Below are 27296 nucleotides of genomic sequence, written 5' to 3' on the forward strand. Positions count from 1 at the left end.
CCATTCAAAAGAAGGGACGGTCGTCCCGGGACGACCGAGACCTTACATGCATCCACATGTTTACATTTTATATATCCCAGCTTCTCTTTCCTATTCAAATCTAACGAAGGGTTCACTTCAAACCATCGCTGCAAGAACGTGAAAGGACTGGAAGATAAGCTTGTACATTCCAGCAGTTATTCACCTTGTCGTATGCAGTCTGGTGTTCTGCATTCTCCCAGGCTGTATGCCGAGGGAGGGTACAGTTTGTTCCAGAGCTGCTTGCTTCGCCTGCTCATGTCAAATCAAGTCCTTCTCCACCCCCTTAACAGGGCCTCCTTGGATTCTGGCTGGAGTTCTGTACACATGTGTTTTGGAGGTAGGGCTGCAGGGGGGGGGGTCGTGGCTCTGGTCCACCTGGCCCAGGTCCAAGAGGAGTGTGGAGGGTTCGCCCCCCCCACAGCAGGGTGGCTGCAGGAGCTGAATGAGCCACTTCACAACCTTGTCCTTGGCCAGGGGCATGAGGATTACACACAGGGGCGAAACTACTCCCCCCACTCCCTCTGCTCCTCCAAGAAAGTTGTCATTTCCAACTTCAGGAGGTGGAGGTGGGGGAGGGTGGGGAGGAGCGAGTGAAAGAGGCTCTTTCTGAGGTAAAAAATCGTTGAGGTCACAGGCTTCATTAGAGCGCTGGCCGCCAGTGGAAAAGCCTCCACCTGTTTCTTTGGGGTGAAAGCCAGTCAACAATAAATCGCCTGTCTGCCATCTCTAAGGAATCTCTAGCTCAAGCTAGAAGCCTGGACCTCGGGAGTACCGGATGACCTTCAGCAGTCTGTCAGCAGTATTACCTGAAGTAAGAGGATCTGCCACACATACAGTCAACATGAAATAAATCTTATGCTGCAGAATGTTATTAGCTGCCTGTTGCAGCTAAATACTACTACTCTGATAACTAACGTAGACAGAATATTGACATTCTACAGTCTCTTCCACAACACAAAGACAACTGAGACGTTATGGCATTTACAAACTTTGGCGAACGCTTCTTTATTTACATCCAAGCTGTCCGACGTGTCGCAGCTGTAGTTTCAGAAATCATTTTTTATTTTGTAGATTTTTTTGGGGGGTAGGGCAGGGCAACCTACCATTTATCCTTGCAAGTGACTCACAGAGAAAATGCATCAGAAAGAAAGAAAACAAGAGGGCCAACTCTTCAAAACATGCAGGGGACAATAAAGAGAGAAACACACAAATAAAGTAACCCATTCTATAACAGTAGGTTATTAGAGTTTAACAGACACCAAGGGCACAAAGGAGTTGTAGTTTACAGTTTTTTCTGCTAGATGGTGCTATAGACCCAGTGACTATGAATCATGAGTGTGGATGATTCCAACACTAGTAGGCTTTGTAACATAAAACATCCTAATATATAACCTGTCTGGTTTGAATACTGTCTTTGATTAAAAATCACACTAACACTGGCCTACAGGACACAGAAATATAGGCGTTGCAGAAGAGTCCCAGAAGGCAATCTGTTGTACATGAAAGTGGTGCTCCTCAAAATAATCTCCAAATATAGGTTTCAAATGTCCTATTTTGAAGGTATAAACCATATACATGCAGCATGCATAGGTGTCCACGGAATCCAGCTTGGTTTATTCTGAGTCAGGACCGCAGCGCTCAGGCACGCCGGGGAGAATTCTGCTTCAGAGTTTTGACGAATGAGTTGAATACGCACAGTTCACAGCTGCCGAAAGGCTAGAAAACTAGAAGCAAAAAATGTAAGTTTGTACAAATGTGTCACAAGTCTCAGTTACAGCATAGAGTTACATAGTATGCTGTGGAATCTTGATCACCCCCCCTCCCTAAACACACATACACACTCCTTCCCTAAAGTAGGCCTACACAAACTCCACTTTCCAAAAGCGCTAAAACCCTTTCTTTCTCACCCACAATGCCCGCTCTTTAAAATAGACAGACAGATGCTCAAGTTGGCTCCCTCACAACAGAGGAAAAAACCCCAACCTACCTATTTACATTCACATATCTTTCCCCCAAAAATGATTCATCTCACCATTCTTCCTTTTTTAACAGTGTATGTAGCTGTACAGTACCAAACAATGACAAACTGATCATTCATTGTTAATTTTAATCATAAGAATACTATTAACTTTAACTTTAGAATACTATCAACTTGAACCTTTGGTGAAAACTTCTTCATGACATTACTGTAAATGACAACATTCTGTCAGACCTCAACAAGGGATAGGGTACCGCGATGGGTATATACTTCATGAAACGCAGATCACTTTTATGTGCAGGCTAAAATATACACCAACACGTGAGATTTAATGCTGAAAAGTCAATCGACACATTTTTGATAAAGAACAACCTTCTTAACATGTTAGAAAACACTGGTGTGAGAAAAGAGATATCTAATACTGTTTTATCAAGTTTGTTGTCGCTTTTCAGGACACCTGGTGTGAGATCCTGAAAGGAGTTATCCTCTAAAATAGCAGCACGAATATCCACCACTAAAGCGATTTCACTGGCAAGTGATTGGCTGCTTTAATACTTGGTCTGGGTGCTCGGCAGGTGGTCTGAATAACTGTTTGTAAAGAAAGGTCACAAAGTCCTTACTTTGTCTTGATTTGATATACCATATATCTTTGCATATATCTCTGCCTCACTGGTATCACTCTGTGGATGTATATGGTATAACATCACCTCTAGTGTGTGAATGGTTAAGTCCTCACACACACCTGTCAGTCAGCGGCAAATACAGTTAATAATAAAGTTATCCTTCAACATTGTCTGCTCTTCAGCTGATACACAGGACTGTTACTGTGGTAACATAAGGTGGTTATGTGTACTGGCATCTTTTCCATAGTTGTTGAAATTTTACATGACATGAAGAGGGAAGAATCTCACTGTCTTCTTTGACCAACTTCCAACAACAAACCTTACTGTTTGGGTCAAGTCAAGAAATAGAATCCTGTCCTTTAATCAACAACTCTGCTAATTATAAAACTGACCTTCAGTCTGCTGGTGTAACAGATTGGCTTGATACCCTCAAACCCACAGCAAAACATTAGACCCTCCATCCCTTCCCTTCCTCCCACAGAAAGACACAACACCCCTTCATATATGAATTATACAACTAGTTAAACACTAAAATCAATCCAAAAAAGAAAACTCACAAACATAACATAATGAACACTTTGGGCTTATTGAAGACACAGTGAGGTGTTCGGACCCAGAAACACTGTACACACCACCTCCCGCTGGAACCAGCGGAGCAGCCTGTCTGTGAGGAAAGGTCCAGACTCCAGACACTGAGACGTGCAAGAGGACTGTGTGAATCAAGGGCCTGCGGAGGGGTGAGAGCAGTGTCTGGTAACACTGGTGGTCCCAGAGAGAAGACATGGTGGAGCTGTGTCCTCCAGACTAGGGGAGACGGATGAACGGTAGCCGACACATGCAGACAGACACACGTATACATAGACACAAACACACACACACACACACACAGCTCTGGGCCAGATGAACAGTGCAGTGGTGAAGGGGAGGTTTAGGTGTTTCTAACAGCCAAGGCCTGCTCCAGCTCCTGCCTCCTCTGCTGGATCTGGACAGAGAACACGGTGATCAGGAACAACTCGTGCAGACAGGGTCACCCCCGCTCATGTTTTACAAGGGGTGATTAAAACAGCGACGCCATTTCGGTGATATTTAACAAGGCGGTGTCATCGTGGTGCGGTTTTATGAACGAATGATGTATTTCTGTTTGACCTTATGGTAGAGGGGGAGAGTGTGTGTCTGCTCACCTTGCAGTAGAAGTAGCGGCTCACCGCCTCCTGGGACCAGGGCTCGTGGTAAAACTCCGCCCTCCTCTCCTCCTCTGGGTTCCCAACCACATCTGTCATAAGCTACAGCCAATCAGAGGACACAATTGGTCAAGATGGGAGGGGTTAATGTTAAGTTGGAAGGTTTATATAAAACGGGAGTGTGTATGTGTGCATGAGCGTGTGTGTGTATGAGCATGTGTGTGTGTGAGAGTGTCTGTGTACATGTGTATGAGTGTGTGTGTGTGTGTCTAAGCATGCGTGAGTGCTGACCTTCAGGTCTCTGCTCTGAGATTTGAGCCAGTCCTGGATGTAGCCCTTGGGATCTCTGGAGAAGCTGAGCATGAAATCCCTCTGGATCTTCAGCTGGTTGATTGACTCGATGGTCTCGTGGATCTGAGAGGTCATTTTCACAGCAGGCGTAAGAGTACAGCTCGCACCCAGCCCAGCTGCAGACTAACCCACCAATGGGAAGCCTCAGCCCTCGAGCAAAGGCTAATACACGCATGAGTGCAGACCAGATGGAGTACAGAGCTTCGGCAGTGTAAGTGTGAGGAAAACAGTCATGCGGGGATTTCACACAGGAAGAACTCTGTGGTGTGACATACGGTATCCCGGGAGAGACGGAGGCTGACCCACCTTGTTGTCCAGCGAGGCGATCTCCTGCTGGTTGGCTGTGGAGAGCAGGAAGCTGCTCATCTGGCTTTTCAGGGGGTCCTCCACCTCCACGTCGATGTCATAGCAGGCTGTCTTCTTCTGATCGTTAGGGTCCACACTGGGTGGATGCATATATATGTATATCAATCAGCAGTTCATCTACAGTGTTTCCTGGTCAGGTTAATGACAGACAGACAGACACAGACAGACAGACAGACAGAAAGACAGACAGACAGACAGACAGACAGACAGACGGGATCTCACCTGATGACGTGATTGATGACGATGGGGTCGGGGGGCAGCAGGAGGTTGGTGAGGCGCTGAGGGATTTCTGAGAACTTCAGTCGGGGGCAGTCAAAGATCTGAGACGGAGAGAATACTTGTTGAGGGACTTAAAGATCCTGGTGGTGAAGCTAGGACCTTCTCACCAGCACAACAGCTAGTGTAGGACAAGGCCAAAGTAATTCTTTACCGTGCTTTAATATGCCTCTCTGCATAGGTCATTGTTATATTTACTTTATTTATCTTTAATTGTCAGATGGTAGATTAAATACGTGGAGAATAAAATAAAATTGAAAAATAATAGAACAGAGTAGAACTTCTTTTCCTGAATCTGTATATACCTGCTGGAAGTACTTGTCACAGTTGATGTACTCCTTGTCGTGGGAGTCCTGTAGCTTGTTGGTCTTGACATACTGCCAGAGAGCCTGGATGATACAGGAGCGGGTCTGGGTGTGAATGCCCAGCAGACGTGCCAGCCGTGGGTCCAGCTTGAACTGAGGGGGCTGGAGGGAAAGCTCCAAGTTAGCACAGTAGCATTAGCAGCTTGGGCTAACATACTACACAGGCGCTAGGCTGGCCTCGGGAACACCAGGCTGAAGCCAGGCATTTCCTGGTACCAACGTGCAAATGTTGACTCTCCGGCGCCCTCACCTGGTAGTCCAGCATCAGCAGGAGGGTGCAGCGCACGCTCACGTCTCCGGGCCTCTTCACCTGGAAACCGTCCGTCTCCTGTGTGGTGGGCGTACGGTGCCACTGAAGGAATACAGAGACAGACACGCACACCTGAATGCTTGGACCTCGGAGGTTCCTAAACACACACTGACTTAAGTGTCATCATCATCCTTAGGAGCTGCTGGGTTACTAGGAGATGTACAAAATGTGCACACACAAGGACAAAAGAAAGAAGACGAAACCAAATGTGTGCCCTTTCAGCGAGCAGCCTTGCATCTGACCCCTAGACTGTTTGTCTTTGGTAAGGCTGAGTCGTTGTAAGAAAACATAATCGATACCATGCATGGTGCGGTGAGGAACCAAGACAGCAGAGGGTTGATCTTTTTGCTCAAACTCAAAACGTTTCAAACCGATAACTATCTGTTTTAGACTCACCTCGCTATCATCAGCAAAGATGTTTTGGAGCCAGATAAGAACCTGGCTTATGTACCAGTAGCTGTACCCCATCCTAGCCAAATAGAACAATTGCCAATGCAGAGAGTGTCTAATTGTTTGATTGCTCTCCTCTGTTATCTAGATATCAAACCCTACCTGCTATTCAACTGGAAGTGAAATGTTATTTGAGTCTGCATCTTACCTTGGCTTTACTGGTCAGCAGCTGAAAAGAAAAACACTTAAAGTTCCCTGTGTCACAGTGCATCACAGCCACTTAGCATGCAACACTGAGTGGGAATGGCCTTTCTAGAGACTGAAATTCTTTTGTACTACCGGTGACTCGGTAAAGACGCAAGGATGGCTGTGAGGAATGTCAAGGTACAGTAGCTTCTACACAAAAGGGAAGAACGGTTTGAGCAAAAGCTCCCTGCCATGACTCCTTGCTGAAAGACATTTCTCAGAGAGAGCACCTTGGAAAGCACCACCTTGTTAAATACTTTGGTTTGCTTTGGTCCTTTTCTACACCGTAGCCTCCTCTAGTACAGCGAGATGAAAAAGGACATATTCAGTAAAATATCAACTCTGAAATGACACCCGCTAAATAAACAACACCGACGCCACGTCTTTAAGAAGTCAACAACACCAAACAGCCTAAAGACATCACGACAAAACAAGATTTGTATTTTGATGCTAATCAGCTCAGCACCAGCCATCTGGTTCTATTAAACCACACAGGTTGTAATGGCTTCATGTTGTACTAATTAGAGGAAGCCTTGAGATCTGTTGACCTATCTTCCCACTCAATATAAATGACTGCAAATACTGCAAAGCGATTGAATGTATGTGTGTATGTACATTTTCTACAAATGGTTGAAGGGAGTTCTGAACCATTTGTAGCCCCTCCTCGGCAGGCAGAACTTTGGGAACATGGATGAGCTTCAACAGAGAACACAGAGAGAACCAGGTGAAGACGGGGTGGAGGACAGAAGGAGCGAGGGTTGGCGATCGTGGTCATGAGGACGAGGCTCACCTCAACCAGGTGGTTGTCGGGTCCGTACAGGTCTTTGTCCAGCTCGATTACCAGGCTCTTGAAGAACGAGGAGAACTTCCTCTTCAGCTTCCCAGGCTGGGTGGGGGGTGGGGGGGTGGGGGGGTGGCGAAGACAGAGGAAGTGTTTTTAAAGTGTATGCATGATGGGAATAAGCGAGGGAGGACACCCGCACACATGCACACAACTACAGTACACCACAGACAAGCATCACAGAGTAGCAACGAAACACAAAAGTGAAAACAGGACATTCTCAAGGTTCATTTCCTCCGCTAGAAATATTTGCGGCCTTTAAAACCACAAGCTGTTCAAACCACAGAGAAATGATAGGCCTGTCTGCTTCTAATGCGAGCTACAGCCTCAGTCTACTAAACCCAGCAAAAATCATTGTGTTGCCTCTGAATGCATGCTGAATCCATAATCGAAGCATGCATTCTTCCAAGCATTGATCATTGCATCTAAAGTCTAAAACAAACAGGCCAGTAGTAGCCTGAGGGATCTGACTTTAGGCTAAATTTGCACCACCCAACACATTCTACTGCTAAAAAAAGACATGAACTTAAACGTGCAAATCAAGTAAATGAAGATAGTTGATTATGAAATCAGAACAGATGTAATAATGATGAAAAAACATGAAATAATTCTATATGAAATACCAAAATTCTATACTCTATATAACATTTAAAAAAAAACTTGGATTAAGATAAATACTCACATCATCTAGCAGCTTTCCCTCAACTCGCAACTCCCAGGATGCAATGCTCCCATCTGAGTCGTCAGCATCGGGCTTGGCAGGGTTGAAGGTGTTGGAGATGTACAGACGCAGTTTACGCTTTTGCTGTCAACACAAAAACACAAACGCCATTAAAACACAGTAGAAATGCCTGTTAGTTTCCAGTGCACAACATTGTCACAAGTCACCTTTTGATTAAGGCACTTTCAAGACAATAACAAGCTCTCAAAATGAGAATGATAGGGGAAAGTCTGTTTATTTTTCAAAGCTGATTTGTTAGACGCTAAGGAGATGTTTATATTCCACTTTAGAGGATGCCAGGTCCTGATGTTCTACAAACCAAACAGAGTATTTGTTACCTTCATGGGTCTCTTCAGGGCCTCCTGGATGTCCACCCTCTTCCTCATGATGGTCTGGTCCAGCTTCCGCTCAAAGGCCAGCAGGTCCATGTAGGCCTGGGACTCTGGGACCAGCTCACGGATCTGTTGGGGGAGGAAGGGGGTGGAGATGATAGACAGCACCATCTCGTACCACTCTGTGACCACACTGTCTTCAGTTCAATGTTACTCTCCTTATTGCCTTCGTTATATCAACTCCCCTCAGGGTGGTAATAAATTGCACAGTAAATTAAAGAAAATAATAACCCGATTTTTTGACAGTTATAGTTGATTGATTTCTTTAATATTTTCAATATAAAATAATTGATTTCTATGAACAAAGGATGACTGTATAAACAGCGGTGATTATATCCTCTAGACCCCTTTTCTTCACCAATGGCTGCATGGTATAGAGCCCTTCCCACTTGAGTACTTCTGACATGACTAATGTGTCTTTCCTTCTCTGCTTGGCCCCCTGTACTTGAAAGAATTGACCCATGCCTAATTGAAGTGACACATGGACAAGGTGCTTACAGCCTTTAGGCTGCGCGATTGCCCAGATCTTAATTGGCGGAGTCCATCCTGGAAGTCCTGAATATGCATTTGGGAAGTGCTTGTTTCAGCCAACCAGCTCTGACCACATTACCATACTGACTCCACGGAGCGCCAGGGGGTTCTTACCGAAATGGGCACACTCTCTGAAACCGCATTACCTCTCCCACTCTCTCTCCCACCCTCCTTTTATTTCTCCCCCTCCCATCATCATTATATCCCCCTTTTTCTCTCTCTCCCACTCTTTGTCTTTGTCTCTCCCTCATTTCTCATCCTTTCCCTCCCTTTCTCAATCAATCACTATTTCCCCTTCTTTCTCTCACTCTGCCCCTTCTCTGTCTCTATCTTCCTTCCTTGTCCTCTCTCATTCCTTCTCTCTATCTGCATCTGCGAGTCTTTCAGCACCCTGTGGTGCAGGGCAGACAGAGTACATTGCAGTGAACATTCTCTGTCCCTGAGTCATCAGAGTGGCGCCCTAGTCCTGCGCTATCTCGCTGTCTGGCTCGTGTTATGGATAAGACCCTGAGACAGACATCCACCATCCAGGAGCCACATGGAGCTCCACAGTCACCAGCCAGCCTCCCGCTAAACCCAGCCCAGGGCCAGGTAGCTGTGGTCTGGCTGGGTAAGGGCTGCTACTCCCTGGGTTGGGTAAGAATGGCGACTGGTGTTAGACTTCATTCCACACCTGTGGAAATGGCGACATTTAAACGGCCTCATCTGGCGTTCTATTGACTATTCCGTCTGAGAGAGATGGTGATGAAGAACCATCGAAAAAACGTCGACCGCATTCCCAAAAACCTTCCAGGCTTCTCCGTTCATTTGTAAATAGCACACAATGATCTGCCCCTCCATGCCCACCAAGAACCCCTGGTAGCAGACCACACACACACAAACTAGCACAAAACGTGCACAAATTGACTCATTTTATATTCGACAGACAGTGAATAATCACACACAAACACACATGGCGTATGAGAGAAAAAGGTACAAATATTCCAGCTCACCCTTTGTGGAAGAATCTTGTCTGCCATTTTCCTCCGCTTGGCACTACAGAGAGGGAGAGAAAGACAGAGGAAACGAGGAAAAAGAGAGCACGTTACTATGGTGACTGATAGCATAGCATCCAGGCCATCTGCTAAAATGCTGGGCCACATCCAGCCAGCACCTCAGCGTCCCAGCTGTGTGTTTGTGTGTCCGTATGCGCATTTGGTGCGAGTGTACGTGTGTGTGAGAGAGACAGAGAAAGAGAGAACGAGAGAGAGAGAGGGAAAGAAAGAGAAAAAGAGAGACGGATGCAAGCACAAATGCCACCTGGAGAACAGTGAGGGACCAGCAAAGTCACCAGTCACACCATCACACACCTCATGCACGCACACAGATAGAATTGCCGGGATCACCATTACCATTGAACCTGTAGGACAGACACCTACAGCCTCAGGACTGGAGAAATGAATAATGTATGGAATGTCTGTTGATGACCGTGGGACACTCATAGATGAAACAACCAGCAAAGACAATATTTCAGGAGGACGGACACAACGCCATGTTGAAAAGTAACAAGAAGCAGCACTTTATTCAAATAACATTTATTCAAAGCAGAGCCATACGCATAGATATATGCATCTATGACGGTCAAGTGATTCCACCTGTATACAGAGTATGGACTTTGTTTGTCTACTAAAGGACCAGAACGAATGCTTACCATAGTTAAATAAGCTCCTAATAAGGCATAGTTCAGACATGCTGCTTAGTTGGGCTTGTGTACAGTCAGCAATGTGGGTTTCCTGTCTCGGTCTGGGCTGTAACTACACCTGGGTGTTATGGATCATACTGACTGTGACATGTTGCACAGGAAGGAGGAGTCTTCAGGACCAGGACACACTCCAGACAAGGACTGCACGAGTCAGGTAACTGACTTTGTAGAAGGGTTCATTGTGGATTCTTAAGGGAGTTAGTGTTTATGGTAGCATGCCAAATGCTGAAAGACTCTGAGGGGAATGGAGGGAAGCTCAAAAGCTGTGAATGTCAACCTTGGGGGAACAATCTCTCTTTTCAGATCTCCTAAGATGCAGTTCTGTGGTTGATAGAAGAGGTCCATCCTTAGATATTCCTAGAAGAAACACTTCAAACCCACAGCAGAATGTGCTCCCTTCATGCCATGCTTCAGTCCAGTCCAGTCCAGTCAGAAGCATGCACCAGCACATGTTGAGGTGGTTTCATGAAAAAACCTGGTTAATAGACTGTTTTTTGAAGACTACATCTAGAGACAAACACAGAGGTTTGTAGGGGGAGTGCACCGCCTAAAGGCTAGGAGGTGCTAGGGTTTGGGGAGAGGACGGGGGTGGGGGGGGTGGGGGAGGGGCGAGAGAGAGAAAGAACGTGTGAAAACTTGACATGCAGCAGAATAAACTCCTACTTTGATCCGAGCGTGGGATCTGATTGGGCATCTCTCATGTCCATCTGCCTCGCCGGCATCTCATTGGCTCCAGGGAATCCCACAGGCTTCCTAAGAGTTGGTGGGGGATTTGAAGGTTCTCCGATTAGAGGGTTGGCGTTACAGACACTTGGTGGCAGCAAGCAGGATGTCTGAAGGACACACTCAGCGGTCATGTATGCGTGTGTGTGTGTTCATGTTTGTGTGTGTGTGTTCATGTTTGTGTGTGTGTGTTCGTGTGTGTTTGAGTGTGTGTGTGTTCATGTGTGTGTGTGTGTGTTCATGTGTGTTTGAGTGTGTGTGTGTGTGTGTGTGTTCATGTGTGTGTGTGTGTGTTCATGTATGTGTGTGTTCATGAATGTGTTTGTGTGTGTTCATGTGTGTTTGAGTGTGTGTGGATCTTGTTTTAGGTGCAAGTTTTCAGTTGGCACATGTGCAGTGCTGGGAGTGTGTCTGTGTATATGCACCAAACATGAGCTGGGGAGAGGTGCACAGGGGGCCCTGGTTGACATAGTCAAGGTGTCAGGGGGGGTCTGAGGGGGTCTGGGGACCCTGGGTCACCAGCAGAGTTCTCATTGGACCATAGGAATCAGCACACATTCATTACAGATTGTCAAATGAAGATGATGATGGTTACACACTTTGACACAAATAAAAAAGTAGAGACAGGATATCCCATGCTATATGCCACATAGCACTATACTTACACAGGGACAAACATTTTAGATTGTTCTTGCAGTACAGGGCTGATTTAATGTGCAACCTGTAAATGATTTGATCTTTCATCCAGAATGGTTGAGGGTATCTTCACATGGCTTGCCAAAAACGGCAGCACGTCCAAAGGATTGCAAATCAAACAGTGACCTTTGACCCCCACTATAATTATCCCAGACTATTTATGTGGTCTATGTAAATTGTGAATGTGGACAGGGTCTGAGGCGTGACTGGGGCTCTGTAGCACAGACAGACCAGAGTCTGGCCAGGAGGACTCAATGACACTGCAAACACAGGTGGGCCGGCATCAGATGGCAGCTGGCAACGTGGGGGAGGGGAGGGAGGGATGACATAGTCTGCCAGAGGACAGGCCATCGCTCCCCCAGAGAGAGTCATCTGGCTGGGTCACCCTGGACCATCGATCAGGCATCCCAGCCCCAGCCTTAAAAACAGCCCCAGCCTCAGCCCCAGCCTTCATTGTAAGACAACGCTTCATCTATGCTGTTGTTTGACAAGGTCGTTTAATTGCAAATGGATCAATTACACCGCGTATACAGAGAGAGAGAGAGTTCTGAGACAGAGAAGGATGGGGCATGAGAAAGAGATGCAGTGAGTGTGCTTATTGATCGTCTCTGTAATTACTCTACCTGCCTTTTAGGTGTGGTGGGGGGGGAGACACACTCAGACATATCAAGCACTGGGGAGACACACTCAGACATATCAAGCACTGGGGAGACACACTCAGACATATCAAGCACTGGGGAGACACACTCAGACATATCAAGCACTGGGGAGACACACTCAGACATGGTGGTGGACTGGACAGCGTCACATACTGACACAAGACATTGGGGTCAGCCAAGAGAGACTCCTCATGTTCTCTCGGGGGTTTTCTACTGTCTTGGTTGAACTTAAATTAGCTCACCTTAGCTTAGCCCAACATAAAGCTGTAGGCTAGGGGCTAATATGGAGGGAGAGGCTAGGAGACATACAGTGCCGTGCAGTGAGAGATTGAAGAGAGGAGAGATCAAAAACTAGTAAAGATGGATTAACTTCAACCCACGGAAGTCCAAAAGAATTTGCGCCGTTAAAATACTTTGAGGCTTATTTGCCTGAATCTGCCTGGAATGTCAAGTTGTAATGGGTGGGCTTTCACACTGTGAGGACTTGATGATTGGTTGAGTGCCAGGCAAGATAAATTAAGCGCAGATAGAAGATTTGGATCAAGGTTTTCAAATAGTGATCCCCCAGCTGAGGGATTGCCAGTTGGTCCGACCAGTCAGACTTACTTCCTGGAGCGGTTCTGGACAGCCTGCTGCTGGACCTGCTGGGAGGGGGCGGGTCTCTTGCGGCTGGGTTCCATAACGGGGGTGGGCAGGCCGGGCCGCACTGCAGGGCTGCCCCCATACGGAGGGCCTGGGGGGCCCATGGGAGCTCCCTGGTGGGGCATCCGCGCTCCAGACGGCATTCCAGGACGCTGTGGAGACAAGAGGAGGCAAAGAGAATGGGGGGGGAAGGGAGAGATGGGTGAGGGAAAGAGAGTGGGGTGGGGGATAAGGGAGAGAAATTGAGTCTCAGAACATATTTGGTACCATTTCAATTGAGAGGGAAAGACATCAGATCTGATCTGACATCAGATCTGACGCCCATTTGCCACACAGTGTATGGACTCAAGTCAGTGAAATCAAATCGTGCATTACACACACACACACACGCATAGATACACACAGTCCTTATGAATAACAGTCCAACAGTGGTGGCATAGTTATCCGCATGGCCGGCTGCTGACCCTCTGATGTGCGTGAACAGCTGGAGCACTCACACCTGCGTCTGTCCCTCCCAGGCTAACAGCTGCCGACCTGGGTGCAAGATGCCACGCCTGGTCTAGCTGGCTGGCTGGAGAAAGCTAGCTGGCTGGCTGGGGGAGGCTAGCTGGCTGGTTTGGGGAGGCTAGCTGGCTGGTTTGGGGAGGCTAGCTGGCTGGTTTGGGGAGGCTAGCTGGCTGGTTTGAGGAGGCTAGCTGGCTGGGTGGAGGCTGGCCGGCTGGCTGGCAGTGGTAAGTAACAGATTGAAGGCATAACCTAAGAGCTCATAGATTGTCGTGGTATTGCTATTACATCAGTGAAAGTAAAGCATAGATGAATAGATTATTATAATCTCTAGAAGACCATAATTCTGAGCCTAATCTTGACTACTCTACTGCACAAACAAGGGTTAACATAGTAGAAGTGACTCTCTCAACCTCTTGCCAAAGAGCAGACTCCTACTAGGTTCTCAGGGTAACAGGAACTATAGAAAGATAAATGAAAGTTGGCTGTGCGGCTACTACGCCGGAGCACAGAGAGATTAGAAAGTCAATCATTACTCAGTAATGGACGTGGTCTTTTTCACAGGCCCTGAATGGAAATGTGGCACACAGCAGCAGACACACAGAGGTGAAGCACTTGACCCTACGTAACATGGTGATTCTGTATTCATGAGGAGACGGACTGTAGCCTTGACTTATTCCATATGTCCTGTATAAAAAACACAGGCATGTAATCATTCTATATAAAGGTATTTTAGGATGTTTCTGGCTGTGTGCAAGGAGACAATTCTAGTCTTTCAAACATGCACCTCTAGAAAATGGCTTATTACTCAGAGCCTGCTCTGAGAAAAACGTTGCAATTTGAGCAAACAATTAGAATTATAACAGAGTGTAAATGCGTCCTTGGTGTGAGGGCTTTAAAAGCACTTCTCTTTTCAGCACAGGAAGCTCTCTACTACATGAAAGAGTCCCAGTGCTTGTGAGATGTCACACTTCACACAGAGAAATGGCAGGGTGACTATGGGTAACTACTGAGTCACAGCACACACACACACACACACAACTCATTTAAACATGTGGAGAAACACACAAATACACAAAACATGTAACTACAGGCCACTATAAGTGTTGACTTGTGACATTTATTTTATTGATACATGTCAATAGTAAACAGTTATATCCTATGTGTTCACTCTGTGATGCATCTTTGAGTAATTGTAAAAGCTCTATGAAAGTTTTATATATTTTTATTATCATTACCATTTAAATGATTTAAATCAGGTCAAAGCATCGTAATGAACCTACTATTTATTACAATTTATTTTTAAAGAGCTGCTGGGAAATGTAGTTGCTGCCAGACATTTTGGTCAGGATATATCAGCTGTGTCATGTCAGTAACCCCAGTTGTTGAACTCCTGTCTGCAGTTATACGTTACAGATATTCTATCACAGGGCTTACTGGGTGATCAAACATGTACTTTAGACTTACTGTAAACACACACACACACAAGTTCATGAACACGTGCATGCTTCAAACTACTCAAATAATAGCCAGGAAGAATGTTTTAGTGGTGGTCTAAGTTGGGCTAACATTGCGGGTGAGTGGGTGTGTTTTATAACAGTGAATGGCCAAAGGGGTAGCTGACACCCTGTGTCACTGTGTTATGATCTGTGAGACAGAAGGTGCTGTCAATCTCCTGTGTGGGGGAGGGGACAGCTGGAAGCAGACTTGTAGAGAGAACGTAAATAGAGAGATATATTGAGATAAAGAAAAAGAGAAAGTATAAAAGCTCCAGGAGAAGTTAAGAGAAAGAGAGACCATGTGAAACTATGTTTTGGGGCTTAGTCTCGTTACCTTAACAAGACCACCACAACCCCCCAACCCAACACACGGTTGGTCTGTTTGGGTCCCCTCTGGTCCGGGGGGGGTTGGAGGAGCCACAAATATGCCCCCACCCCCCCTCCCAACGAAGACCTTCATTAATACATACAACTGGACCCAGAGCCAACCCTGCCGTACAGCCTTCTTGGAGGCCAGAGCAAAGTTCATGGTGGACGATACACACACACACACACACACAAACTGACACATAAAGTACACAGGTGCACATATCATTGGCACACAAACACACACACACACACACACACAGTTTTCATCAGGTTGGGCTCCATCTCCCACACAGACTGCTGCAGGCTCTTCATCCCAGCAGACAAAGCCCCTCTGTGACCTCCACATACAAACATATCAAGGAGAGTGGGGAAGAGGGTTGTGCATTTGCCTGTGTTGGTGTGTGTGTGTGTGTGTGTGTGTGAAGGAGAGAGATAAGGAAAGAGAGATAGAAAGAGACAAGTATATTCAAGAGGAGAAGACAGAGACAGGGAGGGAGAGAAGAGACAATGAAAGACGAAGAGAAGAGAGAGCGGCAGAGGGAAAAAGAGAGGGTGAGAGATGAGTCTCTAGTCTTCAGGGCTGGCCACCCACCAGGCCCTAGCAGAGATCTCTCCTCCACAGAGACAAACAGTCCTACCATGGAACACCTCGACCTTCAGATCCCAGCATTGGTGCAACAGTTTGTGGGTGTATGTGTGTGTGTGTATGTGTGTGTATTTGTTTGCATTTGCAAGGAATGTAGCTGGCCCTGTGGATGCCATCCCTACAAAGACACAAATGTTATCTTTCCCCTACCGTTCTGGGCATTCATTTAAAGCAGGCTGTATTACGCATGAAGCTTCAGAAAGAGAAACGGCAACGTCACCTCTCAACCACAAACTAACAAGCAAAATCGTTCCTAAAACCCATTAGTCTAAATATTTCTCTCCTGCAGTCTATACAATGGAAGGAGCGTGCCGCGAATATCATAACAGTGCCTCAGAACTCTGCTGAGAGGAGAAGCAGGCTGGAGAGAGGATTAACAACGGGAGACATTTGGCTGGGAGCAGTGAGAGTCTCATCAAGGTTAATTGGTCTTTTGAGAGGACACACTCATCTCACTCATCAATCACCTCCCGTTCATTGTTTCCTAAAGTGTCTGAGCCGGGTTGCACCTTGCCCAGCCCTGACGCAGCGTTGGCCATGAGGTTAAACCAAACACACCCTCATCTTACAGTATAGAAGCCCGATTGGTCTGTATAACTCAATGACTCATCTGGAGATGGTTGAGAATTCTAACAAACAGCTGCTGTCTGGTATAAAAGGCTATTATAAAGCTTGATGTGTTTAAATAAACATCATTCAGTAGAACTGTTTATTATTCTAGACTTTCCAGTTAAGAACGCAGTCCCTGGCAAAAAGAAATACAACAGTTCCACTCATTTTAATAATGTACTTGAAATGAATTGCATCAGTATTTTGACTTTCTGGGTCTGCATCCTCTCTAAGACTCCAAGTCTAAAGAATGAAAGCTTTTCCTTTATGACCATATATGTTCAGAAGGATTCCAGCAACATGCAGAGTGTGTGGGTTCCACGGTGTGTCTGTTTTTTGAATGAACTGACCATTTCCTCTCTGACTCCAGGGCAGGCATGCTCAGCGTCCCCTCGTCCCTCTTTCCTGTTCTGCCCTTCGCTCTTCGCATTACAAATCCTTGTTCCCCCCCCCCTCCTCTGTCTTCCTTGCCCTCCCTCCCTCCCTCCCTCTCTGCTTCCCTCTCTTCTTTAAAAAGAAAACAGTGTGGGATCCAGGGGGCTGGAAATAACCTTCACATGGACGGCTTTCCCAGCTATCTCTCACAGTGAGACTGCTGTCGGGCTGACGCACACACACACGCACGCACGATCGACACACAGACATACATAGAAACGCACGCGGCACAGGAGTCCTCTGTGAGTCTCTGACGGACGCCGCTACTCACCACTCCATGGACCAGGAACTCAAACAGTTTGCTCTTGGTGGCTTTCCTGGCTCCCCCCGCCGTCTCCTCCGTGGCCATTTGCTCAGCGATCCCCTCCGTTCACCCGGCTACGTCTCCCTCTCTTTCTTTTGTCTTTCCCCTCTCCCTGCCTTTCTCTTCCTTCACCCAGTCTCCCGATCCCCTCCCTCGCTCCACTTTCCTCTTCTTTGTGCTCTCCTTTTCAGCGCTGCCTGTCCCTGACTCTCCAGCTCTCTCTCTCTCTCTCTCCAGCTCTCTCTCTCTCTCTTTCTCAGCCCCTCTCTCCCCCCCTCTCCCTCCCTCCCTCTCTTTCGCTCTCTCACTCTGTTTTGAACGTGCAGCCCTGCCGAGCCTCTCACTCTATCTCGCTCACTTTTTACTTGCGCTGCCTTTCAGGAGCCCTGTTCGGCTGTGGAGTAGGGGGGCCAGTAGGGAGGTTCCAGCCGGCCCACCTCGCCGGCCCCCAGCACAGCTGTTGCATTCCATTGGTAGATAAGGGCATGCGGTGTGACTGGCTGCTGTAGACTGCTGTTTGAACAGAGACTTGGAGGTAAGCCTCGGTTAGCTATTCCCTCCCTGCAGTGACCAGGCCATGGTCAGAAAACACACACACACACACAGACAGTACTGACAGTAATTCAAAAAAAAAAAAGTATCTTAAAGGCACCTCACTTCATATTGGGCTCCCCTACATATCTCCCAGTATCAAGCTTTGAATGATCAAATGTACAGCAGTAAATACAGCAGTAATACACAGTGTTTCTAGTACAATATACAGCACAGATAGAACATGCAGAGAAACAGCATCGGTTGTGCAGTCGCATAGACATTTAGATATGTGTCATATGTTTTGGTCCGGCTGACTGAGACTGACTAGCTGGTTGATTGGCTCCCTGGACGACTGACTGCCCTTGCTGGGGGAGAGAGACAGTCCTGCCTAATGGCCCAGCTAATCTCCACTTGGCCCTGCGTCCTCAGCCTGGCTCTCAATGGACTCGGGTCTCCTTGAAACGCCTCCACTTCCTGTGCTTCTCTGTGTGTGTGTGTGACGGGCTGTGGCGGAGGCTTGGTCAATGTGCATTCACACACTCCATCCCCCTTGCTGCCCCTCCCCCCCCCCCCCCCCCCCCCCTTCACCGTGCCAGCTCTCTCACAGTGGTGCCATGTGTTCAGCCTGTCACCTACCATGCAGGTCATGCAGCATGTGCTGCAGTGACACAGGCAGTGGCACACCGTGTCTGGTGAGTGTTTGTCACCCCTTGTATAGTCAGGAAGGAAATTGTTTTGGTGCCTAGAAAGCCCATGTGGTCTCTGTACATGGTCCAAAAACAGTGCTGTTCATGCGACAGACCTGACCACCAGTTGACAATCTGACACACTAATTGACACTATTTTTTTCTTATACTCTCTCAGTTTTGTTCTTCTTTCTCTCTCCCTTTCTTTTTCCCTGCTCTCGTTCTCCCTTCTCTCTATCTACTGTTTTGTCTCTCTTTCCCCTCCAGCCTCCTTTCCTTGGACTACAAGCACAATATAAACAACAACAATTTTCAATGACAAAGGGCTTGTGAAGCAGAGCAGGATCACAAAAATCACACCAGTCCACTGGATCACACCAGTACACTGGACCACACCAGTCCACTGGATCACACCAGTACACTGGACCACACCAGTACACTGGACCACACCAGTCCACTGGATCACACCAGTACACTGGACCACACCAGTACACTGGACCACACCAGTACACTGGATCACACCAGTCCACTGGACCACACCAGTCCACTGGACCACACCAGTACACTGGATCACACCAGTACACTGGACCACACCAGTACACTGGACCACACCAGTACACTGGACCACACCAGTCCACTGGACCACACCAGTACACACACGTCACAATGTCAGCCAAAAGCTTGGGTCCAAAAACTGTTTGAAATCAGTGTCTGCTTTAGTCTGTCTTGGAGTGTCAGATGGATGGGATTACCATTTTTAGGAAGTGCTCATTGGTTTAAAATGTGCCAGAGGAAAACAATCAAGCCCAAATACCATTTCGAGATCAAGTCTGGTCGGGTCTGAAACAGCAGAAGGGTGGATCATGAGACGGATCAAACATGGTACACGAAACACATCAGGAATCAGAAGGATGCAAAAAATCATAGGTACAAGTAAACTCAATACCATCTAGAATTGTCCTGGAGATTTCTGAGAATTCTTACCAACAAGTTGTTTGAATTGAATAAAGACGTCAAGCTGCTGACAAGGCCTTGAGTGAGGGGTCTGGTCTGGAGGCATGACAGCTGTGCTGCTCCGTTATTGTTGCACTGTGGGTTCGTGGCCAGCTAGTGAATGGGTTAATGACCTCTAGGTCAAAGGTCCCGACCCTTGTGGAGTGACTGACCCTTAATGGTTGAGTGTGGAAGGATGATGGTAGGATGATAGCCTCCCACTGTCCAGCAACATTCATCATTCAATGTATTGTCATCAGCTGAGTTTTGGAGTTGAATCTGAAGAAGAAAGATCTTACTCAAACATGATAAATGAGGGGATCAACATCCTCGTCGCTTGGAGGACACCTTGTGTTCATATTAGTGTACTGACACTTGTCATTCATCATTGACAAGCTTACCCCATGCAAATCTGTCTAAAATGTTTGACTTCTACAAGATTTAAAAAAGCAGTTGTTTTTATGTATTCAATAACTGAATAGCTGTACTGTATCGCTTTGGTTAAAAGCATCTGCTTAAAGTTTACATTATTATAAATTCAGATGTATATTATACTATTATTATAAGACTATAATGTATATTAAAATAATACAATAAAATACTGTATTATACTATGCTATATTGATCTGGATTCTGGATTATTTGCATCTGTAATGATGTTCAACTTCATCTGTTACAAGGTCATGCATCCAAATAGAGCTCAGACAGTTAGTTCTGTTCCTCCGGCAACGGCACGTGGGCGTTCTAAGATAACAAAGAGATCCAACAACTCAGGGAGGCCCCGTACGCAGCAGTACCCCCTCACAGACCCCCACCGTCTCTCTCACCAATGCTAGCTCCACCAAATGGTAATCTCCAATGCTGTAGGAGGCGGAGGGGGTGTAGAGGGGGGGGGGACTGGGGGAGTTAGCTCAGGGAGCTCTTTTAGTACTACCGCAGTCCAACAGAGGGAGCAAACAGGAATAGTGTGAATGGGGAGCATCCTCCTGTCTACTTGAATGGAGAGGAGCCCGCCCTCCCTGACTGAAGCGTCTGGCAGCATCACAGGCGGGAGAGGCAGGAGACAAAGCCAGCTCTGAGCCGTGTGCTCACAGCCTACAAACCTCCCTTCAGGTCCCAAGCAGCAGTTTTGATATAGTTGGTTTACACAAGTATTTGAAGTCACAAATACCGGGACCAAATCCCCATTCTATAATTAGTGCCTGACTCCCTTTGGCTATTGGACAGAGACACTTGTCATATGACAAAGTCATATTGATGAAAGGTTCTGGTTTTATCAGCACTCTCACTTGGCACAAAGAAGACAGGGCACTGTGATGTCATAATCAAATACCATACCACTCAAGAGCAGAGGAGAGGAACCAATCACAGATTTATCATAATGTATTTAAAACTGCTGGAGCCACATTTAGTCTAACACAGTTAGACCATGAGAGGTATAAAGACTGGGTCTCTGTGAACAGACCAAAGTGGAGATCCATACACTGTCGGCCTATATCAAGCTTGTGAGCATAGCTCCTTTTTCAATAATGTAAGCATCAACCAGAGAGAAAGAGTGCGGGGGGATGGAGGGAGAAAGAGAGGGAAGGAGAGAGAGAGGTAAACAGAAAAGAGAGAAGGAAAATGGCAGAAAAGGAGAGTAAGAAAAGAAAAGAAAAGAAGTGATAGAGATAAATAGAGGGACTGGGGTTGGGTGAAGGAGAAGGACAGGGGAGAAGCGTGGGGAAAAACAACGTCTGCAGTAAAACCTATGTAATCATGCGGTTTCATCTTTACAGTATGCTGCCTCGCTTTGTGTACCATACTGCTCATGCAGACTGCACCACAAGTATGTCGCGAACACACATAGACAAGCCCTCCTCAAAGCCAGTGTCATAGCCAGACTGCTGGAGGAGGAGGCGGGAGCGAGGGGTTTGGAGGAAAGGAGAAAGCCAGGGGACCCCATCCCCATCCCTGGCCTTGGGCCTGGCCCTGGCCCTAGGCCCCTCTCTTTCTTGTGGACAAAAACCCAACTCAACCAAGCTTAAGCTTCTTAAAGACCCGAACTACAGGAGAGCTTGAATAGCCCCAGTCATCAAAGAGACTGTACACAATGGCACCACTACACTGCACCTTCAGACCAGATTCCAATAGAAACGGGGGAAGAACTGGACACTAGTCATCGTCTAATTAGACTGATGGTGCTGGGCTAGACCATCAGAAACACGAGCACGTTGCACACATTAAATATAAGTAATGCCAGTGTGCCTTAAATTAACAAACCCTAATCACACTAAAGACTACCTCGGCCTTGGCATGGAACCCCGGCAACAACAACAGAACAATTGTGTCCACTGATGCGGTAGAGCAGCAATACTCTGGTAATGCTTAGTAATACTTAGTAATACTCTGGTCATTTGCATTCCAGGGCTGGTTTCAGCACCTGACCAGGCCAGGCAGGATCAGATAGTGGATAGTGAGACCAGGTTGTTTGGGACAAAGCATCTTTATCCGGGCAACATTTTCTCTTGAGCTGCTTTGGCAGCTTTCCTCGTTGCTCCTCTCGCTGTGAAAGGGGGCATTGTGGGAAAGGATGGAGACTCCGGCAGTTAGTCCCACAATGAGGGAGGCCTGTTTCCCTGCAACCACGGGGCAGCGGCATACTATACACAGGAACTTCTCTGGAGAACATTTCCTGTTTGCTGTGACCATGGCAACTGGTTATTCTGCCGTCCCTTTTGAGGGGGATCGTCAATCACCAATCCGATTGAAGTGGGTTCACAACGGTTGTGAGTGATTGCAGGACTGATTGGTCTAACAGGCAGCCCGAGACCCAGGCAGACGCCAGACAAATATCCATTCTATCCAGCTGATCCATGGTTACACAAATGTTTTTGCTTCTTTATATTGAACTCACACTGTCTGATAGGCAGTTATGACCAATGTCCCTTATCCAACAAAACAGCCCACCTCTAAGACAAAGAGCCCCTGGATGTATTATAAATGTGGAGAAGAAGGAATGAATGCATGATAGAAGGAAGGAAAAAAGGAAGGAAGAATGCAGTGTCTCCATACAGTATTAAATCCTCCACTGTGGCTGAGATGGATCTGGTTAATTCATGATGGGGGGAGGCGCCATCCTTATTAAGAGAATGCGCGTGCAGCGAGCTGGAAACCCAGGGTCCACACTCGTCTAACTGGCCTAGTTCTGGTCGAGATGAGACGCTGCACTTAGGATACAGATGAAACTCACATCCTTATAGTTGATAAATGTCAGTGACAGCGCAGCACAGGGGACATTTGAGAGGAATACATTAGCTATTTTCACTGAGGTACCTGTGACAGCATTGAATACAGATGACAAATACCACATCCACCACTCAGCTAACACAGTCAATTACAGCTGCTAGCGCCAGCATAAAATCCATATTGCTGTTGGCCATGTCTGAGTGTTTTTTTTTTCCCCGTTTCATTTTACTGGGATGCTCTGCCGTCTGTCTCTTCCTCTATGGCGTGCTTTGCTCTGGTGCAGTGCTGAGCATTTGCATCTAAATGGGTCAGCCTTGGTGAACCCAGACAGGCTGTCTGAGTCTGTCACCAAGTCTCCCTGTATCAGCAGTCTCCTGGATACTTCCAATCTCCCAGGCTGGGATGTGCGTACTGCCGAGCTTCCAGGCCTTGTCTGTTGTAGAAGCACTACAAAATCTGTCCATCTGCTAATTCATTAAATGTAGGCCTTTTGGGTTTCCCAACGCATAACTGTAATGGGGCGGGATGGGTCAGTGCCATGTGTAATTAAGTTAAACAAGGATGATGTATGTACAAACATGTACATTTCTTGTTCTGTCTGGCAATGGCTTTCATAGCTCGCTGATGAGAGACTGTTTGATGGAGGAGATGATCAAATTTGAAAGCGGGAAAACACGTTTAACAGTTTATTATCTTTCCTCACTCGTCAAAGGCTTTTTAAACAGTACAACACTGTTTCTCTGAGTTATAGAAAACCTGATTTAGTGACATGCAGTGAACTTGGGCAATTCTGTGCTAGCCAGTAACTTTCAACGCTGATCTGCAATTGCTTATCAACACAAAATGTTTCGACCCAATACTGTTGTTTCCTGGGTAACCGAAGCCAGGCCATTCGCCATAGAGCCAGTGAATTCCTTGGCAGCCAAATAAGGAAGCACTCCATTGTCCACTTCTCACTGAAAGTAATCCCCAACACAAAAGCTACTGACCATTCAATAGAATGACCTAATATTGAGGAGGAATAAAGGGAACATGTTTTAAACTTTCACTAAAGGAATGGCCAACGAATGTTCACAAGAGCACGATGAAATTAGTAGATCAGATAAGGGTTAATAACTGTAAATCTCAGACACTTGAGTCACTCCTAAGTGACTTCTAAGTTTACAGCCTCTTGAGATATAAACTGTTCCCAACATAAGTTGCAAACCTCCTACACATCTCGTCTGAAATAAGTCACCTGTCAGACTAAACACAGCAAGAGAAGGAGACAGAGAGAAAGAAAGGATTTGAGAGAAGCGTGGAGAGAGACAGAGAGATAACCGGGTGGGAGATAGGGAGGGTGAGTGAAAAAGAAAGAGGAAAGTGGAGAGAGAGGGAGAAGAGAGGTAAGGAGGAGGCTCAATCACCGTTCACCCTTCCTTTAAGCCCCTCTTAAACATGCTCCACAGGGTAAGACAAGCTGCTACTTCACCAGTCCTCTCAAACAGTGACAGCAGTCCTATGCATACTAATAGACTCTCTCCCCCCTCTTCACTGGTAGGCCTGCCTATGACTGGATGCTTTACCCTCTTTGACTACAACGCCTTGTTTTAAATCTCACGTTCTAAGGAGTTCACCCTTTGTCAAGCATTGCTTGGACTTCTTGGGGTGGGAGTCAGTGAGGAGTCAGAGCAGTGTGAAGTGACCTTGTGGTCTGAGGCCCAAGTCAGATCCAACTGGCCTTGTGGGTTGTTAGCTGGAAGAGGGGACTGCTGGGTCAGAGGTCAAGGTGTTCACGTTATTGTGGAACACTTGTCTGCATCCAGAACGTTTGTATGAATATCAACATCCCACACACAGGCTTCTCTATAAATGTCTGTTTCAAATTTTTTGGGGGTATAATGTCTCCTTCTCATCCCTATCTCATAATGAAACCAAGAAATAAACCCCCAAAATACATACGGGAGGATAATAAAAAGTTTAACTTATAATTATTATTAACCTATTTTTTGGAAATGTACATCTTTATAGGTGAGCTGGTCTTGTGGAACTAAGAGAGGGACACAGCGGGAAGTTCACATTCCAACTGGGTTATTGCCTGGAAATTCACTGTTTTCCTTTGTCGGAATGGAATCTAAGCACACAAGAGAATGGAATGCTGGGACATATGGATCACAAAATGTATTCTGTGAAAAACTGTGAACATGCCTCATCAGTGGTTTGGTTTGATACTGTAAGTCACGACCAGTCTCAATGGCCCTCTAATGAGAAAACCATGGTCTGTAATGAAACACGTCACACGCCAAATCATAAAATATAGGGTGGTAAATCTTTCACGCACTTTTGCCAAAAAGGCATGGAGAAATAAAAGTCATACTTTGCTCGTTTTTCTAGAACGTTCCAGTATGTCTTAGAGAGCAGCTAATGCAAAGTACTATGGTATTAATGCCCCTGGGCTTTTAATATGGTCCCGTAAACGATATGCCCTTATGTAGAAGCCAGACTGCTATGGGGCATTCCACACCTCCCTGTCTGTCTGCAAACACCACAGAAGAGCCAACTACCAGCCTCATCTGAGAAGCAGAGGCACACTGAGGTGTATGTAATAACAGAACTAATCTATTAGGATTGTCCATCCGTAGTTGGTCTATAGATGCTCAATTTCAGCTGCAATAAATTATAAACCTCTAGCAACCATTGACTACTTTTGGTTGTTGCCTGAGGATAAAAGTGTAGAGTAACAGAGATTACATATGGGAAGGTTTCACTTCCTTCATACACCAAATTTGTCCCATTTGTAAACTGGTGTGAACATTCAAGATATGATGAATATGAAACTGTGTAACCTGCTCTGAGATCTGAGGAGGAATATGTTTGAGTTTTGACGGGAGGCCCAAGCTAACATCTCAATTTGACCAGTCACATGCAACTATAAGGTATATAGTTTAACATTTAACACAATTAAATGCCTTGCCTACAACACATAGGCCTTACCCTGTTTTATAAACATAATTTATATATGGACCACTTGTTGTCCTGTGTTACAGACACTAAATGATCAAACAATTATTCCTAATTGGTTTTCAACTCAGTCTTACACACACCAACAGAATCTGAGAGAGAATCTGAGGCGACTCAGAACCCTACATGTATGGACCTCTTTTCACAAGCCTACTAATTATATTATCTAATGAAGGAAACATCTATTTTTTTTATGAGAGCCTCTTCACATCCAGTCTACTACTCTGCTTCTGCGTCAGAGAGGCGGCGAGGCTGCTGCTCTCTTTAACGTAACCGACAGTGCATCCACTCCACCGCTCCTCAAGTGTCGGATTCTCACACCAGTCAAGGTTAACAAGCCGCCCGTGTCTGCGGCGACTGGAAAACGGGAGGGGTAGAGGCGAAGGGTGAGGTGTACTGCTCTGTATAATGAGGATGCAGACAGGCATATTACAGTAGGCTAGCCTAAGCTACACATTTTCCACCAATGGCTTTAATGAATACTAATTTTACTAATGCTTATATTTTGAGGAATAGCCATTCATGTATAAGGGTCGCAATTCAAGATAACAAACTTGCTAATTTTGAAGCAACACAATCACAATGCCATCTTTACATTTACAATAAACTAGACCCAGTCGCAAAACTCCCGTGCGCACTAATATAGCTGGCAATGCGCCTACAGATGCCGTGGGCTGGGCTCTACTGTACAAACGGAGTTCTAATAATGGAGGACTCAGAATTATGCACTATGCAGTGGAAGGCTCATCAAAATAGGCAACTGATGTGAAGACAATAAAAGCGTCCCTTTCGTTTACTGAAGCGTACAGTTCTTACCTTTCTCTCCATTGCTGTAACACAGTCTTATCAGTCAGTACACTGTAAATTTGGTCCCTAAATGTCCGGTTGCTCACTCCAGAACTTCCTCACGCCGGCTTCCAGTAGCGAATCGCGGTCACTCCCCCATGAGGTGGACTGCAACAGAGTAGGCGACTCGGGCTGGCCGAGAAAAGCAGATTTGGGAAGGGATGGAGTCGGGTTGTGTGAAGCTTGTTCGGCAACAGGAGCGCAGGCGCGGGCTCTGAATGAAAAATTACAACTGGTAGGGAGTGTCACCAAATTACCTAGGTGGCCAACAAAATATACTTCAGGTTTTACCTGCACCTTATAAAATAAACCGTTACACCAAAATCTACAGCTTGTGCGAAATATTGTCTCCCTTTGTCTCATATACAATTCTGAGTAGTCGGGTTAAAGGGCACTGCCATATATAAGTTATTCAAAGACTAGCCTCAATTTAAATTGGCTACAGTAGGTCTACAATACGCAACCACCTCTCCCTATAAAACCATGTCCCTTTTCTGCTGATCCAATTATTAGGCTTCCTCCGGTAGGCCATAGTAGCCATTCTATGGCTTGTTTGGTCACAGCTAATGCTACTGTTAAAATAAATAGAC

At 46.3% G+C, this 27296-nt stretch overlaps 1 protein-coding gene across 3 annotated transcripts; it reads right to left on the bottom strand.

The window, feature by feature from the left end:
- Window positions 1–993: 993 nt before the first annotated feature.
- smarcd3b (SWI/SNF related BAF chromatin remodeling complex subunit D3b) lies at window positions 994–26830 on the bottom strand. 3 transcript variants are annotated; one of them, XM_084703379.1, is made up of 14 exons: window positions 26677–26830; window positions 13018–13205; window positions 10997–11086; window positions 9585–9627; window positions 8008–8130; window positions 7631–7753; window positions 6898–6993; window positions 5412–5513; window positions 5102–5263; window positions 4743–4840; window positions 4461–4596; window positions 4095–4217; window positions 3804–3905; window positions 994–3604 (listed from the first exon to the last, which is right to left on the bottom strand). In XM_084703379.1, the coding sequence occupies exons 1-14, from the start codon at window positions 26686–26688 to the stop codon at window positions 3551–3553; spliced, it is 1452 nt and encodes a 483-aa protein (XP_084559505.1). In that variant the 5' UTR covers window positions 26689–26830; the 3' UTR covers window positions 994–3550. The 3 variants fall into 3 exon arrangements, with proteins under 3 accessions (XP_084559505.1, XP_084559504.1, XP_084559506.1); XM_084703378.1 differs by lacking the exon at window positions 26677–26830 and adding an exon at window positions 17387–17686; XM_084703380.1 differs by lacking the exons at window positions 10997–11086; window positions 26677–26830 and adding an exon at window positions 17387–17685.
- Window positions 26831–27296: the final 466 nt, after the last annotated feature.

This window comes from Hypomesus nipponensis, chromosome 8 (genome assembly GCF_054491055.1).
Source record: "Hypomesus nipponensis isolate SF chromosome 8, ASM5449105v1, whole genome shotgun sequence".
Lineage (NCBI taxonomy): Eukaryota > Metazoa > Chordata > Actinopteri > Osmeriformes > Osmeridae > Hypomesus > Hypomesus nipponensis.

Bases quoted from the DNA above. Each gene is read 5' to 3' on its own strand.
- smarcd3b (XM_084703378.1), bottom strand. From the start codon at position 17,464: ATGGCCACGGAGGAGACGGCGGGGGGAGCCAGGAAAGCCACCAAGAGC. The intron at 7,754-8,007 runs GTAACAAATACT...TTGTGTTGACAG, and splicing joins CCCTGAAGAGACCCATGAAG to CAAAAGCGTAAACTGCGTCT. The intron at 5,514-6,897 runs GTGAGCCTCGTC...GTATTCCTTCAG, and splicing joins CCGACAACCACCTGGTTGAG to TGGCACCGTACGCCCACCAC.